We start from the raw sequence: 16,413 nt of genomic DNA, 5'->3' as shown, positions 1-16,413 counted from the left end.
GAGACAGGCCAGTACACCAGGAGACGTGGAGGGAGCCATAGGAGGGCAACAACCCAGCAGCAGAACTGTTACCTCCTCCTTTGTGCAAGGAGGAACAGGAGGAGCACTGCCAGAGCCCTGCAAAATGACCTCCAGCAGGCCACAAATGTGCATGTGTCTGCACAAACGGTTAGAAACCAACTCCATGAGGGTGGTATGAGGGCCCGTCGTCCATATATGGGGGTTGTGCTCACAGCCCAACACAATGCAGGACGCTTGGCATTTGCCACAGATCACCAGGATTGGCAACTGGCGCCCTGTGCTTTTCACACATGAAAGCAGGTTCACACTGAGCACATGTGACAGACATGACAGAGTCTGGAGACGCCGTGGAGAGCGATCTGCAGCCTGCAACATCCTTCAGCATGAACGGTTTGGCAGTGGGTCAGTAATGGTGTGGGGTGGCATTTCTTTGGAGGGCCGCACAGCCCTCCATGTGCTCGCCAGAGGTAGCCTGACTGCCATTAGGTACAGAGATGAGATCCTCACACCCCTTGTGAGACCATATGCTGGTGCGCTTGGCCCTGAGTTCCTCCTAATGCAGGACAATGGCAGATCTCATGTGGCTGGAGTGTGTCAGCAGTTCCTGCAAGATGAAGGCATTGAAGCTATGGACTGGCCCGCCCTTTCCCTAGACCTGAATCCGATTGAGCACATCTGGGACATCATGTCTCGCTCCATCCACCAACGTCACGTTGCAGCACAGACTGTCCAGGAGTTGGCGGATGCTTTAGTCCAGGTCTGGGAGGAGATCCCACAGGAGACCATCCGCAACCTCATCAGGAGCATGCCCAGGCATTGTAGGGAGGTCATACAGGCACGTGGAGGCCACACACAATACTGAGCCTCATTTTGACTTGTTTTAAGGACATTACATCAACCTTGGATCAGCCTGTAGTGTGTTTTTCCACTTTAATTTTGGGGGTGACTCCAAATCCAGGCCTCCATTGGTTAATACATTTGATTTCCATTAATGATTTATGTGTGATTTTGTTGTCAGCACATTCAACTTTGTACAGAACAAAGTATTCAATGAGAATATTTCATTCATTCAGATCTAGGATGTGTTATTTGAGTGTTCCCTTTATTTTTTTGAGCAGTGTATATAGGTTTTATTACTAGATGTAAAGAAGAAAACTAAATACTGTAAAATAATAAATCTCCTCATATGTTTCCCCTTATTATCTCCAGTAATTGTATTATTACTGTTATGCACACGCCCGGACTGACTGGGGTGTGCTTGATTAGTGATCCCACTGTACCATGAACCGAGGAGTGCCTGGAGGGGCGTAACTAAGTATCAACCCGATCCGACCAAGGTCGCATGGCAGCTCAGTCGACTCCGTGCACCAGGGAGGAACCGAGCAGAAGGACCAGGTGCTACTCCAGGTCAGACCCCGGACATCGCTGTTGGAATGCAGGAACTGGGGAATGCAGGAACAGGCAGGTTAGGCTGGCATACAGACAGGTGGGTATTGGCAGGCACAGTTGGTATGCAGACAGGTGGGTACTGGTAAGCACGGCTGGTATGCCGACAGGGAGGTACTGGCAGGCACGGCTGGCGTGCAGATAGGGAGGCACTAGCAGGTTGGAGCGCAGGCTGGATAGGGTCCAGTACAGACTGGGATACAGGAACAGAGCCGCAGATGCGGTAGACAAGCAGAGTAAAGCGAAACCGCCGGAGCGGAGGACAAGGCAGAGCAGAGCGAAACCGCCGGAGCGGTGGACAAAGCAGAGCAGAGAGGAACCGCTGGTTCGGTGAGCAAGCAGAGCAGAGCGAAACCGCCGGAGTGGTGGACCAGGCAGAGCTGAAAGAAACCACTAGTGCGGTGAGCAAGCTGACAGAGCGAAACCGCAGGTGCGGTGGACAAGGTAGAGCAGAGCAAAACCGCCGGAGCGGTGGACAAGGCAGAGCAGAGAGAAACTGCTGGTGCGGTGAGCAAGCAGACAGAGCAAAACCGCAGGTGCGCTGGACAAGGTAGAGCAGAGCGAAACCGCCGGAGCGGTGGACAAGCAGAGCAGAGAAGAACCACCGGAGCGGTGGACAAGGGGGAGCAGAGCGAAACCGCAGGAGCGGTGGACAAGCAGAGCAGGACAGGGCTGAAGGTGCAGGCAGAGAGGACTGGGCTCTGTTCACATGGAACAGACAGGAAAATACAGGAAGACGGTTAGAACACAGGAGGTAGATATGGAGGAAGGGAAAAGAGACCAGCAGAACCAGATACACACAAGGTACTTACAACGAAGTAGCGAGTGGACTCTAAAGTCACAAACAGAAGTAGAGAGACAACGAGTTGGAGCTAGGTGCAGGTTCAGACACTGCAGAAAAAGGGAAGGTACGGATATAGAAATAAACAGACAACAGGCTAGGAGATAGTTCAGACAGGAACTGACACTGGAACGAAGTCACAGGTAACAGGCCTGGGAATACAGCCCCCAGGATGGCGGAAACAGACAAGATGAGAACAGGACCTGGCAACTCAGAGGCGAAGGAGCATACTGATTGTTAGTGTTGCTCAGGCACCACCTTCAGGGTGGAGGGGGTTTAAATATCCAGTGACTCACAGCAATAGGCTGGGGATGCATTAGGAGCGCGCCCACAGCAGCTATAAGAATCAGGAAGCAACCGGGCCGCCGCCCTAAGCAGTCAGACAAGGGACAAGCACACAGCATGAACTGGAGCAAGGTTTGCAGGCTGGACTGATGGGTAAGATTGCGGTCTTGCATAGTGGGAGGTGGTGCACTATGCAAGCACGCCACCAGGGATGTTACAATTACACAGGATTTTTATGATGTTACATCGGCTCATCTTCTTCTCATTCAGGTCTCTACAATATCAGATCAGTGAAGATCTTCTATATAAGAGAATTTTCCTGATTTTATCCATCAAGGATGGATATGGACAGAGACAAGATGGTGGAGAGGATGTTACACCTCACCCTAGAGATCCTCTTCCGGCTTACTGGAGAGGTGAGAGATTCTGATGACGTTACATTACATCATTCTTATCTATGGGAATAACAGATGGACAGAACTGGAGAGGTGAGGACTCTGGAAATGTCTAGAGTGAGATGTATTAATGTGTCTCTCCATAACCAGAATTACACAGTAGTGAAGAAGACCTCTAGTGAGCGCTGTCAGGCCCCTGTGTCTGAGGGATGGGGAACACCCCTGAGCCCAATCACAGGGCCTCCACCTCACCCCCTGATACACGAGGACATCAGTGACCAGAAGATCCTAGAACTCGCCTACAAGATGATTGAGCTGCTGACTGGAGAGGTGGGAATGCTGGGACATTATACAGTAACGCTATGAAGGGATTGGGGGGATGATGGTATCATTGTATGTGTCAGGTTCTTATAAGGTGTCAGGATGTCGCTGTCTATTTCTCCATGGAGGAGTGGGAGTATTTAGAAGGACACAAAGATCTGTACAAGGACGTCATGATGGAGGTTCCCCAGCCCCTCACATCACCAGGTAATAGACAGGACTAAATACACACGGCCTATAATTATCTGTATGTAAAGAACGAATTCAGTCCATGAATTTTCTTTCCTCCAGTTCTATCCAGTAAGAGGACAACACCAGAGAGATGTCCCCGTCCTCTTCTTCGACAGGACTGTAAACAAGAAGATCCCAATGTTCCTCAGGATCATCAGGTAGATGGAGAGAAGGTGTCATGAGATTTCCCCTATGATGTGTAGACGGCTGTGAAGGTCTTGTGCTCAGTCTTGTTTTATCCACCAGTATTATATGTTTTATACTTGTGTAATGAGAATGGTGGAGATGGCAGGATTAGAGCTGATCATAGATGGGACTTCTCCATCTGTCTGTGACTTTTACGATATTTGTTTCAGGGTGAAGATCTGACCCATATTAATACTACAGAGACATATGTGAGGGGTGTTGAGTGGTGTAAAGAGGAGATTCCTACATATGGCTGGCCAGGTGAGTAGTGACCACTAAATACAGAGAAGTCATTGATTCTTCTCAGTCACCGGCTGTGGTTGCTTTATCAGTAGTGTAGTCCGACCTTATCACAATCGTGTGATCTCCATTTTGCCTCTAGATCACAACATTCTCCTCCACCCAAAACTGTTGAAATGACTTTGGGTATTGAAAACCCTTTTCTATAGAACTTGCAACCAGGAAGATCCACCTCCCCCTGGGATCTCAAATTTGGACTCATTAGACCAAAGCACAGATTTCCACTGGTCTAATGTCCATTCCTTGTGTTCTTTAGCCCAAACAAGTCTCTTCTGCTTGTTGCCTGTCCTTAGCAGTGGTTTCCTAGCAGCTATTTTACCATGAAGGCCTGCTGCACAAAGTCTCCTCTTAACAGTTGTTGAAGAGATGTGTCGGCTGCTAGAACTCTGTGTGGCATTGACCTGGTCTCTAATCTGAGCTGCTGTTAACCTGCGATTTCCAAGGCTGGTGACTTGGATAAACTTATCCTCAGAAGCAGAGGTGACTCTTGGTCGTCCTTTCCTGGGGCGGTCCTCATGTGAGCCAGTCTCTTTGTAGCGCTTGATGGTTTTTGCAACTGCACTTGGGGACACTTTCAAAGTTTTCCAAATTTTTCAGACTGACTGACCTTTGTTTTTTAAAGTAATGATGGCCACTCATTTTTCTTTACTTAGCTGCTTTTTTCTTGCCATAATACAAATTCTAACAGTCAATTCAGTAGGACTATCAGCTGTGTATCTACCAGACTTCTGCACAACACATCTGATGGTCCCAAGCACATTTATAAGGCAAGAAATTTCACTTATTAAACCTGACAGAGCACACCTGTGAAGTGAAAACCATTTCCGGTGACTACCTCTTGAAGCTCATCAAGAGAATGCCAAGAGTGTGCAAAGCAGTCATCAAAGCAAAAGGTGGCTACTTTTAAGAACCTAGAATATAAGACATATTTTCAGTTGTTTCACACTTTTTTGTTAAGTATATAATTCCACATGTGTTAATTCATAGTTTTGATGCCTTCAGTGTGAATGTGCAATTTTCATAGTCAGAAAAATGTTTAAATTTAGAGAAGGTGTGTCCAAACTTTTGGTCTGTACTGTATACCCGTGCCTTCGGAGATGAGTATATGGTGCGTATATATTCATAGAAGGGGCCTACAAAAGACATTCCTCTCAACACTATATACATCCAATCCCATCTTACATTGTCAAAAGCTTTTTCAGCATCTATTGCAGGTAAAGCTGGTGTTTCTCTTGTCCTTGGGTTAAGATTTATCTTAAGTGTCAATAGTACTTTTCTAATGTTTCTCGTGGCCGGTCTACCCTTGATGAAACCTGACTGTGCGCGTGATATTAGCTTTGGCATGATGGTGGCCAATCTATCTGCCATTATCTTGGAGAGTATTTTGTCAACATTTCTGAGAGAAATCGGTCTGTATAAGCCCAGGGCCATTGGGTCTTTTCCTGGTTTATGTAATAATTTGATATAGGCCATGACGCTTGAATTAATCATTCCTTTTCCCTCCAGTATGTCATTAAATAGATCTGTTAAAAGAGGGGCTATGTCTTCTATTATCGTTTTGTAGAATTCACTTGTGTATTCATCTGAGCCTGGTGCTTTGTGGTTGTGGAGTTTTTTGATGGTGGTTATTTTCTCTTCTAGTGTGATTTTGGCGTTTAGGTGTTGTTTAAACTCATCTGTCAGTTTTGGTAGTTTAACCCTTTCTAGTAAAGTGCTATTTCCAAACTTTTCAGTAGAGGTGTTGCTATACAGATCTCTGTAAAAGGATCCTAGTCTTTCTGTTATTTCCCTGGGATGTTACCCTTCGAGTCCTTCAAACATTGGGGGCCTTGTACTGTTAACTTATTTCTCACCAGATTCGCCATCATTTTCTCTGATTTATTTCCATATTTGGATAAGTTAATTTCGAGATCCCGCTGGTATAATTGTTCCCTTTTTTCCACCCACACGATCTTTGTTCCTTCAACCACTTTTCCCTGTTATGTTTATTCATACTGGTTTGAAATTTGGTGTAGGCATCTCTAAGTTTCTCAGAGGCCTCCTCGAATTTTTTTTGAGTGTTTCTTTTTTTGCCACAGACATATGACATTATTCTGCCTCTTGTTACCGCTTTTACCATTTCCCATAGTCATTTATTATTTTCCCTATTCTCTTCGTTATCTATTAGAAAATCTGACCACTAATCCTTTACTCTTAGGGTGAAGCCTTCATCATCTTTCAATAAGGAGGAGTATCTCCATAACAAATCTGAACCTTTTGGCGTGTATCAGCTATATCTAACAGTATCAATGCATGATCAGATATTACTATGTTTTGCATCTGGGTATCCTCTACCCTTCTTAGTATGTTTGCCGATATGAGAAAATAATCTGTTCTGGATAGCGAGCCACACGCATGCGAATAGAGAGTGGACTCCCTATTCTGAGGGTGTAGTAGTCTCCATGCATCACCTAACCCCGTAGACAAACAAAATGGGTAAAACTCTATCCTGTCTTTTGGCGGTTTTGGTCGCCTTTTGATAGTTCTTCCTGTCCTCCTCAACATTGACCACCTAACTTAGAGCACCTCCCACTATTCTATTTGTGCCCAGGTCTGCTATTACCTTTTTCTCCAGTTGATGAAAGAAGATTTTATTATTTGTATTTGGTGCATAGACATTGTATAAGCTATACGTTTCTCCCCTACAGGTAATGACGGAATATGAAGTCTACCGTCTTCTCCCACATAAGTTTCACTCATCTGCCCATTTATATTTTTATTCATTAATGTGAGCACCCCTGCTTTCTTATCAACTGATGATGCCCCGAAAACTTTACCCACCCACATTTTTTTCATTCTCCGGAAATCTTTTTTTTCAAAATGGGTTTCTTGGAGTAGAGCTACATCTGGCTTCAGGCGTTTCAGGTGACAAAGAATCATCATATGCTCTTGCGGAGAGCGTATCCTTTTAACATTCCATGAAATTATTCTCATAATTTTTTCCAACATTTTTTTGGGTTACCTTTTCCCCCAACTGTCTGTTTTTTCTCCCCCATTTTTTCCCTTTTCTCCCCCTTTCCCTGCTTTCAGCTGCAACTGTTCAAGTGAGATAACGTGTGTAGATGAACCGCTCCAGGATTGTATTTTATTATAGATCCCTACAAACAAAACTTGGCTTTTTTAAACTGTAAACATGAACCAAACTTGATGACCATGTTAATAAATGACCCCAAGCTTATATACAGTATTTTAAGCTTCTTTGACTTCACTTCTTCCTGGTCAAATCTCCCTCACCACGGCACCTCCTGTATCATTTTATTTATTTATCTATCACCCCCTTTTTTTTGCCACATTTTCCTTTCCAATTGTTCCTATAGCCCCTCTTTTCAAATTATACCCTTATTATTGTCCCCCCCCCCCCTCCCCCAGACTCGTCCAACATATTACATGAAAATACAAAACATTCAGTACCCTCCTACCAGTTAGCCCTTAACGGATATTACTGGGGAGTGACCAAGATCTGGATGAGGCAAGGTGGTGAGACACTTGGAGGGTATATGTGAGGAATATCACAGAGTCTTATATAATCAACGTCCTGAGTAGACTCCCATATCTTTCCCCAAGAGTGCTTTTACTCACTGTCCCAACAGTTCTTTCTTTTCATGGGGTTTTTGATCTCCTGTCTTGCCTTTGCTTTCTCGGTGAATTTGATGAGGAGGGGGGTGATCACCCGATGTCTTCTTCAGGTGTTCCTTGAGACTCTCTAGGATCTGTTCTTCGTGCATAGGGGCTGTACTGTTGTTGTAGATTCAAGATGTTATCCATGAACGCTTCCGCTGCTTTCGGATCTGTGAAGGGTCTGGAGTATCCATCCCACAGTCTTATATGAAGAATTGCTGGATATCTTAATTGAAAACGTATATTTTTGCTAAATAAGACTGAGAAGATTAAAGCAAAGGATCTGCGTTGTCTGGTTACTTCAGCTGAAAAGTCTTCAAATAGTGGAAGTTTTACCCCTCGGACCAACAGGGGCTGTCTGAGGCGGCGATATTTCTGTATAATGTCATTTTTATCAGAAAAATCAAGATACTTTACTATTACTTGTCTTGGTCTTTTATTGTCCCCTTTCTCCATATTTCCTGGTGGACCAATGCGGTGCACCCTTTCAGATTTGCGTCCTGTTATGATGTCCGGTGCTTTGGGTATGTCTATTTCACAGAGTTTTTTCAGCTCTTCATAGGGGAATGTCTCTGGCAGTCCCACTATTCCGAGATTACTCCTTCTGGATCTGTTCTTCAGGTTGTCTATTCAGTCTCTCAATACAACATTTTCTCTTGTAAGTCTAGCCAGACTCTCTTGATCAGTGTGCGCATCGTCCTCTATTGCAGATATCCTTGTTTCTATTCTGTTTATTTACTCAGTGGCCTCATGTAGCTGTTCCTGCATTGCCTGCAGTGCCTGTGTCACTGATTCTTTCAAGGTATGTAATATCTCAGGTAATAGTTTATCGGCCACCTCCGAGGCCAGTCTCTTATAGTCCAATCCCAGTACCTGGGTGTCTCTGTTACCATCAGTGCCAGTGTTCATGTGCGTCTCCAGCCTGCTTTCCTCTGCAGTGGCGCGAGCGTCTGCATGTACCAGCACCATGACACCTCCCTGAAAGCGCGGGCTGTCTTGTTTTTGGCATTGCTGCGCAGTAGATATTTTTCCATGTAGGTGGGACGCGTGCCCCACCGTTCAGTCTTCCTGACTTGCCTGGTTACGGAGCCTATCGCCGCTATTTGTAGCCGGTATTTTAGTAAGGTCTGTGGAGGTGACGGGAGCTCAGGAGTCATCCTCCCTACATGACCGGCGCTGGAACCAGAAGTCCTCAATTTTGCATTTCTATTGGAAATCAAGATCCTAGAGTCTGGAGGAAGAGTGGACAGGCCACTATCCAAGCTGCTTGAGGTCTAGTGTGAAGTCAGTGATGGTTGGGGAGCCATCTCTTCTGCTGGTGTAGGTCCAATGTGTTTTATCAAGACCAAAGTCAGCGCAGCCGTCTACCAGGAAATTTCAGAGCACTTCATGCTTCCCTCTGCCGACAAGCTTTTTGGAGATGGAAATTTCATTCTCCAGCAGGACTTGGCACCTGTCCACACTGCCAAAAGTACCAATACCTGGTTTAAAAACAACAGTAGAACGGTGCTTGATTGGCCAGCAAACTCGCCTGACCTTAACCCCATAAAGAATCAATGGGGTATTGTCAAGAGGAAGACGAGAGACACCAGACCCAACAATGCAGACGAGCTGAAGGCTGTTATCAAAGCCACCTGGCCTTCCATAACACCTCAGCAGTGCCACAGGCTGATTGCCGCCATGCCACGCCACATTGATACAGTAATTGATGCAAAAGGAGCCCCAACAAAGTATTGAGTGCATTTACTGAACATACATTTCATTAGGTCAACATTTCGGATTTTAAAATCATTTTTCAAGCTGTTGTTATAAAGTATTCTAATTTACTGAGATAATGACTTTTGTGTTTTCATTGGCTGTAAGCCATAGTCATCAACATTGACAGAAATAAACACTTGAAATAGATCTCTCTCTCTCTGTAATGACTCTATATAATATGAGTTTCACTTTTTGTATTGAAGAACTTAAATAAATTAACTTTTTGATGATATTCTAATTTAGTGAGATGCACCTGTATAAAACCAAGAGGCTTGGTTTTTATGACAGAAAATGTGTTGGTATTAATACAAACCGTATTGGAATCCCAAGGCTTTTCATTTCTGGAGCCCAGCCCGCCTAAACGTGTCAGCTTCCATTTTTACCATTATACCTCTGGAAGAACCTTTCCTCCAGCCACGGGGCAGCTGCAGCGGCTTTTTATGTTCTTATAGGTGTTGTGCCTACACACAACAGCCTTAGGTTAGTGCTATCATCGATTATAACCTATCCCTAACCAGGCAGAATTGCCCTATTTTGTATGCGCTTCTGTCCCTCTCCAGAGCTTTTCAGTCTATAGCAAAAGTGACTATTTTGATTCCACAGCCACTTTCTGGAAATTATCAAGAAGTGCATGTTGGAGAGTGAAAATTGCAAATGTGTCATTTTATTACCCAACACATAGTGCCCAGATTGTGCTCCAGGAGACACACACCGTAAATTAAGTGGGTTCTTCTCACAATAGTAATTCCAAATACATGGATGCTAAGTATGGTTTGGTCACACTGCAAGGCTCAGAAGCGAGGGGGAGATTTGACTTTGGGAGAGTGGATATTGCTGGATGGGTTTATGGAAGCCATGTTGCTTTTCAAGAGCCTTTATTAGACTATGAACTGTCATTGTCTTGGTGAATAATGTAATTTTTTAAAGAACATGCATTTTAAGGAGTGTTTGTAGAAATGTTCAAAAATATAAATTTTAAAGATATTTTATTTAAAATTAATAATTGTGTTTTTTCTTAGCAGATGATTATACCAGGAGATCAGAAGGACAGCTGACAACTTCAATTTTTAAATCGGATGATCTCGAGATCCCACAGGATACAACTGAAGTGAATGCCATTACTCCAGATATAACATCATCCCTTCACAACAAAGATCTATCATCTGATCCTTTGAAACAGGTCCTGTCTTCTGATTCATTACCGACTACTAAGGAAAATCAAAGTCACAAAATAAGCATTAAAAAACAAACTGCTTCTAAAGCAAAGAAGCCATTTTCACTTTCAGAACCTAGAAAAAGTTTTCCCCTCGAAAAATCTTTCCTTAAACATCAAAAAATTCACACAGCGGAGAATAGATTTTCTTGTTCCAAGTGTGGGAAATGTTTTAACCAGATATCAGATCTTGTTTCTCACCAGAAAATTCACACAGGTGAGAAGCCTTTTTCATGTTTAGAATGTGGGAAATGTTTTAACCGGAAAGCGCATCTTGATTGCCACCAGAGAACTCACACAGGGGAGAAACCTTTTTCCTGTTCAGAATGTGGGAAATGTTTTAACCAGAAATCAAATTTTATGAAACATCAGAATACTCACACAGGGGAGAAGCCATTTTCCTGTTCAGATTGTGGGAAATGTTTTAATCAGAAATTAGATTTTGTTACTCACCAGAGAACTCACACAGGGGAGAAGCCTTTTTCATGTTCAGAATGTGGGAAATGTTTTAACCGGAAAGCGCATCTTAATAACCACCAGAGAATTCACACAGGGGAGAAGCCTTTTTCATGTTCAGAATGTGGGAAATGTTTTACAGAGAAATCAAGTCTTATGAAACATCAGAATACTCACACAGGGGAGAAGCCATTTTCCTGTTCAGACTGTGGGAAGTGTTTTAATCAGAAATCAGATCTTGTTACTCACCTGAGAATTCACACAGGGGAGAAGCCTTTTTCATGTTTAGAATGTGGGAAATGTTTTAACCGGAAAGCACATCTTATTAACCACCAGAGAATTCACACAGGGGAGAAGCCTTTTTCCTGTTCAGAATGTGGGAAATGTTTTAATCAGAAATCAGATTTTGTTAAGCACCAGAGAATACACACAGGGGAGAAGCCTTTTTCATGTTCAGAATGTGGGAAATATTTTAAACAGAAAGCTCATCTTGTTATCCACCAGAGAACTCACACAGGGAAGAAGCCTTTTTCCTGCTCAGAATGTGGGAAATGTTTTAACCAGAAATCAAATGTTGTTATACACCTAAGAACCCACACAGGGAAGAAGCCCTTTTCCTGTTCAGAATGTGGGAAATGTTTTACAGAGAAATCAAGTCTTATCAAACATCAGGGAACTCACACAGAGAAGAAGCCCCTTTTTCCAGCTTAGAATGTGGAAAATGTTTGACCAGAAATCCAATTTGGTTAAACACAAGAGAACCCACATAGCTGAGAAGCCTTTTCCATGTTCAAAATGTGGGAAATGTTTTGTGAATAAATAATCTCTTCTTGGTCACCAGAAAACTCATACTGGGGAGAAATCTTTTTCATGTTCAGAATGTTGGAAATGTTTTAACCGAAAATTGTATCTTCATAAAGGGGTTGCTCACTACTAGGACAACTCCTTCTCATTCCTCATGTTTGGCCTTGTTAAAATAAAAACACTCATACGCACCTCCCGTTCTGGCACTGTTCCATTGGTGTCACAACTTGCTTTCCCGGGGCTCACATAAAGTTGTTACATCACACAAGCTCTGTGCCCAATCAACGCCGCCTTCACTGTCCTCGCCTTTGGATGTATTGAACATCAACAGGAGGGACATAGCACCAAGAGAATGCACACACTGAAAGCACTCTCGTCAGACCGTGTTCCTGGGGGAATTATAAGCAATTTACAGCCTCCAACATGACTTTCGATATGGGAAAGAAAGAAGAGATCAGAGGTTAGTCTGAGGTCCTCCACCTCTGTCAGCATGCCTGGTGTGCAGCGTTTCTTATGGAAGGTCTTATCTTCCTGCTCCAGAGCTATTACTGCCTCACCTCAGCATGGAAAAAAGCAGTCTAAACCCTCATGATGCCAGACAGCTCCAGCCTGTAAGTCCTGCAGCAATTTCTCTCTTAATGTAGGCCTCACAAGAAAACAGCTCCACAAATCTCCCTGTACGCTCACCAAAGCCCCCATACTGAGCAGTGCTTGCTTCACAGGGACATTTACCTCCCAGCCACAGGTTATTCTGATGTGGGGAACAACATAACTTATTTGTATATCAGATTGTATCTATCCCTACTAAAGAAGATATGGAGCAATATATTCAGAGGCTGGAGACCACATACAATACTGAAATACGTCCCCTCACTTCTATCCTGTCACAGCTTACTGACGAGGTACAGAGATTAGAGGATAATGTCGTCCAAGTTAGAGGCCATCATAATGTTCAGAAACTAACACTGGATCTTCACAGCCAGTAAATAAACCATCTGTTTAATATGGTTGATGATCAAGAAAATCACAATAATATCTGGATAAGGGGTATACCTGAAAGCATCAATGCACAAGTGATTATGCCAACACTGCGATCATTATTCAATAATATCCTTGGTGATCCTATTGATAAGGAGCTGGAGATTTTAAAGGCACACCGTACAATAGGCAATCATGGCCCAGATCCTGAGCGTCCAAGGGACATTACCTGTCGCATACATTTTTTCAATGTAAAAGAGGCCATTGTGAGGAAAGCAGAGGAGTTGAGTCCTGGTGATTTCAATGGAAAACGCATATAATTGCTCACATATCTATCCTGAATGACACTTGCTAAAAGAAGGGTATTGAAACCACTACTTGATGCCCTCTGGGAAAATGGCCTGATGTACTCCTGGGGGTACCCATTCTAGCTGTAAATTTTCAAAGATCCAAGCAACATGAGACCTATTTGTGATGCCCTGGACATTCCATATATCTGACTGGCCACCTGCTCCACCATTGCCACAGAGAGTTCCAGCACATCACAGAAGGCGTTCAATGGATCAGGAACTTGATGGTGATGCAACCAGATGGGAAAGGAACCTGCCAATCATATGAGCTCCTGAAATGAATCTAGTCTTCCTTGATGAGAGAGACAGTTTTCAGATGATTACTTATTTCTTTAAGCATATAATTAGATACAGTTGTGCACAAAAGTTTACATACCCTGGCAGAATTTTTGCTTTCTTGGCCTTGTTTCAGAGAATATGAATGATAACAAAAAAACTTTTTCTCCACTCATGGTTATTGGTTGGGTGAAGCCATTAATGTGTTTTCTCTTTTTTAAATCTTAATGACAACCAAAAACATCCAAATGACCCTGATCAAAAGTTCACATACCCCAGTTCTTAATACCGTGTATTGCCCCCTTTAACATCAATGACAGCTTGAAGTCTTTTGTGGTAGTTGTGGATGAGGTTTTTTATTTCCTCAGATGGTAAAGCTGCCCATTCTTCTTGGCAAAAAGCCTGCAGTTCCTGTAAATTCTTGGGCTGTCTAAAATGAATTGTGCGCTTGAGATCTCCCCAGAGTGACTCAATGATATTGAGGTCAGGAGACTGAGATGGCCACTCCAGAACCTTCACTTTGTTCTGCTGTAGCCAATGACAGGTCGACTTGGCCTTGTATTTTGGATGGTTGTCATGTTGAAACGTCCAAGTACATCCCATGTGCATCTTCCGGGCTGATGAGTGAAAATTTGCCTCCAGTATTTGCTGATAACGTGCTGCATTCATCTTTCCTTCAACTTTTACCGAGTTTCCTGTGCCTTTGTAGTTCACACATCCCCAAAACATCAGCGATCCACCTCTGTGCTTTACAGTAGGAAAGGTGTTCCTTTCATCATAGGCCTTGTTGACCTCTCTCCAAATGTAACGTTTATGGTTGTGGCCAAAAAGTTAAATTTTGGTCTCATCACTCCAAATTACCTTGTTCCAGAAGTTTTGAGGCTTGTCTCTGTGCTGTTTGGCGTATTGTAGGTGAGATACTTTGTGGCATTTGCGCAGTAATGGCTTTCTTCTGGCGACTCGACCATGCAGCCCATTTTTCCTCAAGTGCCTCCTGATTGTGCATCTTGAAACAGCCACACCGCTAGTTTTCAGAGAGTCCTGAATTTCAGATGATGTTATTTGTGGGTTTTTCTTTGCATCCCGAACAATATTCCTGGCCGTTGTGGCTGAAATCTTTGTTCGTCTACCTTTGCTGTGCTATACAGTTCAACTACCTTTTTCCATAGATCCGTTGAAAATTCTTTTGCTTTCCCTATGACACACAATCCAGAAACGTCAGTGCACACACACTGATTACCAGCAAACAGGTCACAGGTGAGGATGTTAATTCTGCTGGGGTATGTAAACTTTTGAGCAGAACTGTACCATTGCTACAGCTGTGGATACAAAAGGTCTAATATCCCATATTTATAGGCAGTTACTGGCCCTATATTTGGATAAATATCCTTTGATAGTTAAGACAAAATGGGAGGAGGATGTGGGTCCCTTATCTGAGGAGCAATGGGGGAAATACTGGATTTGACACCGAAACTTTCATTGTCAGAGTCACAAAGATTGTCCCGAATTCTTCTTATTCATAGGGTATATAGATCCCCAAGTATTTTATTTAAAATTGAAATACAAACGGATGACGCATGTCTTAGATGTGATCAAAATGACGCCCACCTGATGCATATGACGTGGGAATGTGTAAATATTGGCGACTACTGGAAGGGTGTGATCGCTCTTGTACTATCTGTATTTGGGATACAACTTCAGTTGGAACCTAAAATCTGTATCCTAGGACTCCTGGGAGAGGATGTAGACCCAGACTCCATATGGCAATAGCTAGCTCAGGAGTATTATTCCAAGCCAGAAACTTGTTGGCACTACATTGGATAGACAATTCTCCCCCAACGATAACAGAACTAAAATCCAGGATAAATAACACTCTATGGTTGGAAAGGGGATCTTATATTAAAGGAACGCTCTCAAGAAATCCATACACATATAGGAACAATGGTTAATTACCCCAGGTATTGCTTCAGAAAAGCTCAGAAATACTATACTAGACCGTTTGTCTATTTCCTTATAGTAAACCAGGAATTTATATCCAAGGTGTCAGCAAATAATAATTGTCTCAGTCCACACAATTGCCTCTTCTTAGATATATTCTTTTTCTTTTGATGTCGCAATAGGGAAAAAAATAAACAGTCAGGAATATTTCAGATATTTATGTGCAAATGTAAAATTACTGTTCCAAAACATTGTACTATAGAGCGATATTGGAATTTATATCATTGTAAATTGGTTCTTGTATTGTTTACTGGTTTTTCTTTCTTTTTATTTTTTTTTGTCATAAAGTTTATTTAAAAAAAAAACAAAATGTTGGTCTTTCTTTGTTTTGTTAAATAAAAATGATCTGATTGAAAAAAAGAAAGGAGCGAAGGTCTTTACTAGATCAAACATATTGTTATGATCTGCAACATAAACTAAGGAAAGATAGGGGAAAGCTGTCCCTACAGTAAGACTAAGCTGAATCCCTATGATGTAGCGGGCTGCCTGTTCCTTGTGAACAGACCCGCCTTCGTCCTCGGCTAGTCTGAATGGAGACCTATAGAAACAAGGGAGGGGTCCCTAAATGAACTAAGGACTGGGACAAAAATGGGACACCTCCTAAACAGAAGTTGTTGCAGAGCAAAAAGGACAAACTGACAAAAAGTACTAAAGGTCTCAGAGGACCAAGAACTGACAGAGATAGGCACCGAAGCACCTGGCTAGAGAGACAGTCTAAACAACACTGAAGTCCAGCAAAGCCAGAAGGGCGGAGCTGGAATATATAGGCAGCTGGTCACGTGACCGCAAAACACAAAAACACAAGATAGCAAAAACTAACAGGAGGGTTCTAACACATATACAAAATATCAAGATCACATGTGAAGGTACTTGTACGAATTCGCAAATAAATGTGGT

General features: G+C 43.1%; 1 protein-coding gene and 1 pseudogene across 4 annotated transcripts; one reads left to right on the top strand and one right to left on the bottom strand.

The window, feature by feature from the left end:
* Positions 1–16,413, bottom strand: part of LOC141182657 (uncharacterized) — a 1,085,038-nt pseudogene that overhangs the window by 773,078 nt on the left and 295,547 nt on the right.
* On the top strand, positions 1,292–15,717 carry LOC141182652 (uncharacterized). Of its 4 annotated transcripts, XM_073660816.1 has the most exons (7): positions 1,292–2,746; positions 2,864–3,009; positions 3,139–3,318; positions 3,393–3,516; positions 3,601–3,698; positions 3,897–3,987; positions 10,464–15,717. In XM_073660816.1, the coding sequence occupies exons 2-7, from the start codon at positions 2,932–2,934 to the stop codon at positions 11,819–11,821; spliced, it is 1,929 nt and encodes a 642-aa protein (XP_073516917.1). In that variant the 5' UTR covers positions 1,292–2,746; positions 2,864–2,931; the 3' UTR covers positions 11,822–15,717. The 4 variants fall into 4 exon arrangements, with proteins under 4 accessions (XP_073516917.1, XP_073516916.1, XP_073516915.1 ...); XM_073660815.1 differs by lacking the exon at positions 1,292–2,746 and having other exon boundaries at positions 2,917–3,009; positions 10,461–15,717; XM_073660814.1 differs by lacking the exons at positions 1,292–2,746; positions 2,864–3,009 and having other exon boundaries at positions 3,160–3,318.

Source organism: Phyllobates terribilis, unplaced genomic scaffold (assembly GCF_046119375.1).
Source record: "Phyllobates terribilis strain yellow unplaced genomic scaffold, ASM4611937v1 Scaffold_35__1_contigs__length_13245226, whole genome shotgun sequence".
Classification (NCBI taxonomy): domain Eukaryota; kingdom Metazoa; phylum Chordata; class Amphibia; order Anura; family Dendrobatidae; genus Phyllobates; species Phyllobates terribilis.
The sequence above is the reverse complement of the archived record's forward strand: the minus strand, read 5'-3'. Positions and strand labels throughout refer to the sequence as shown.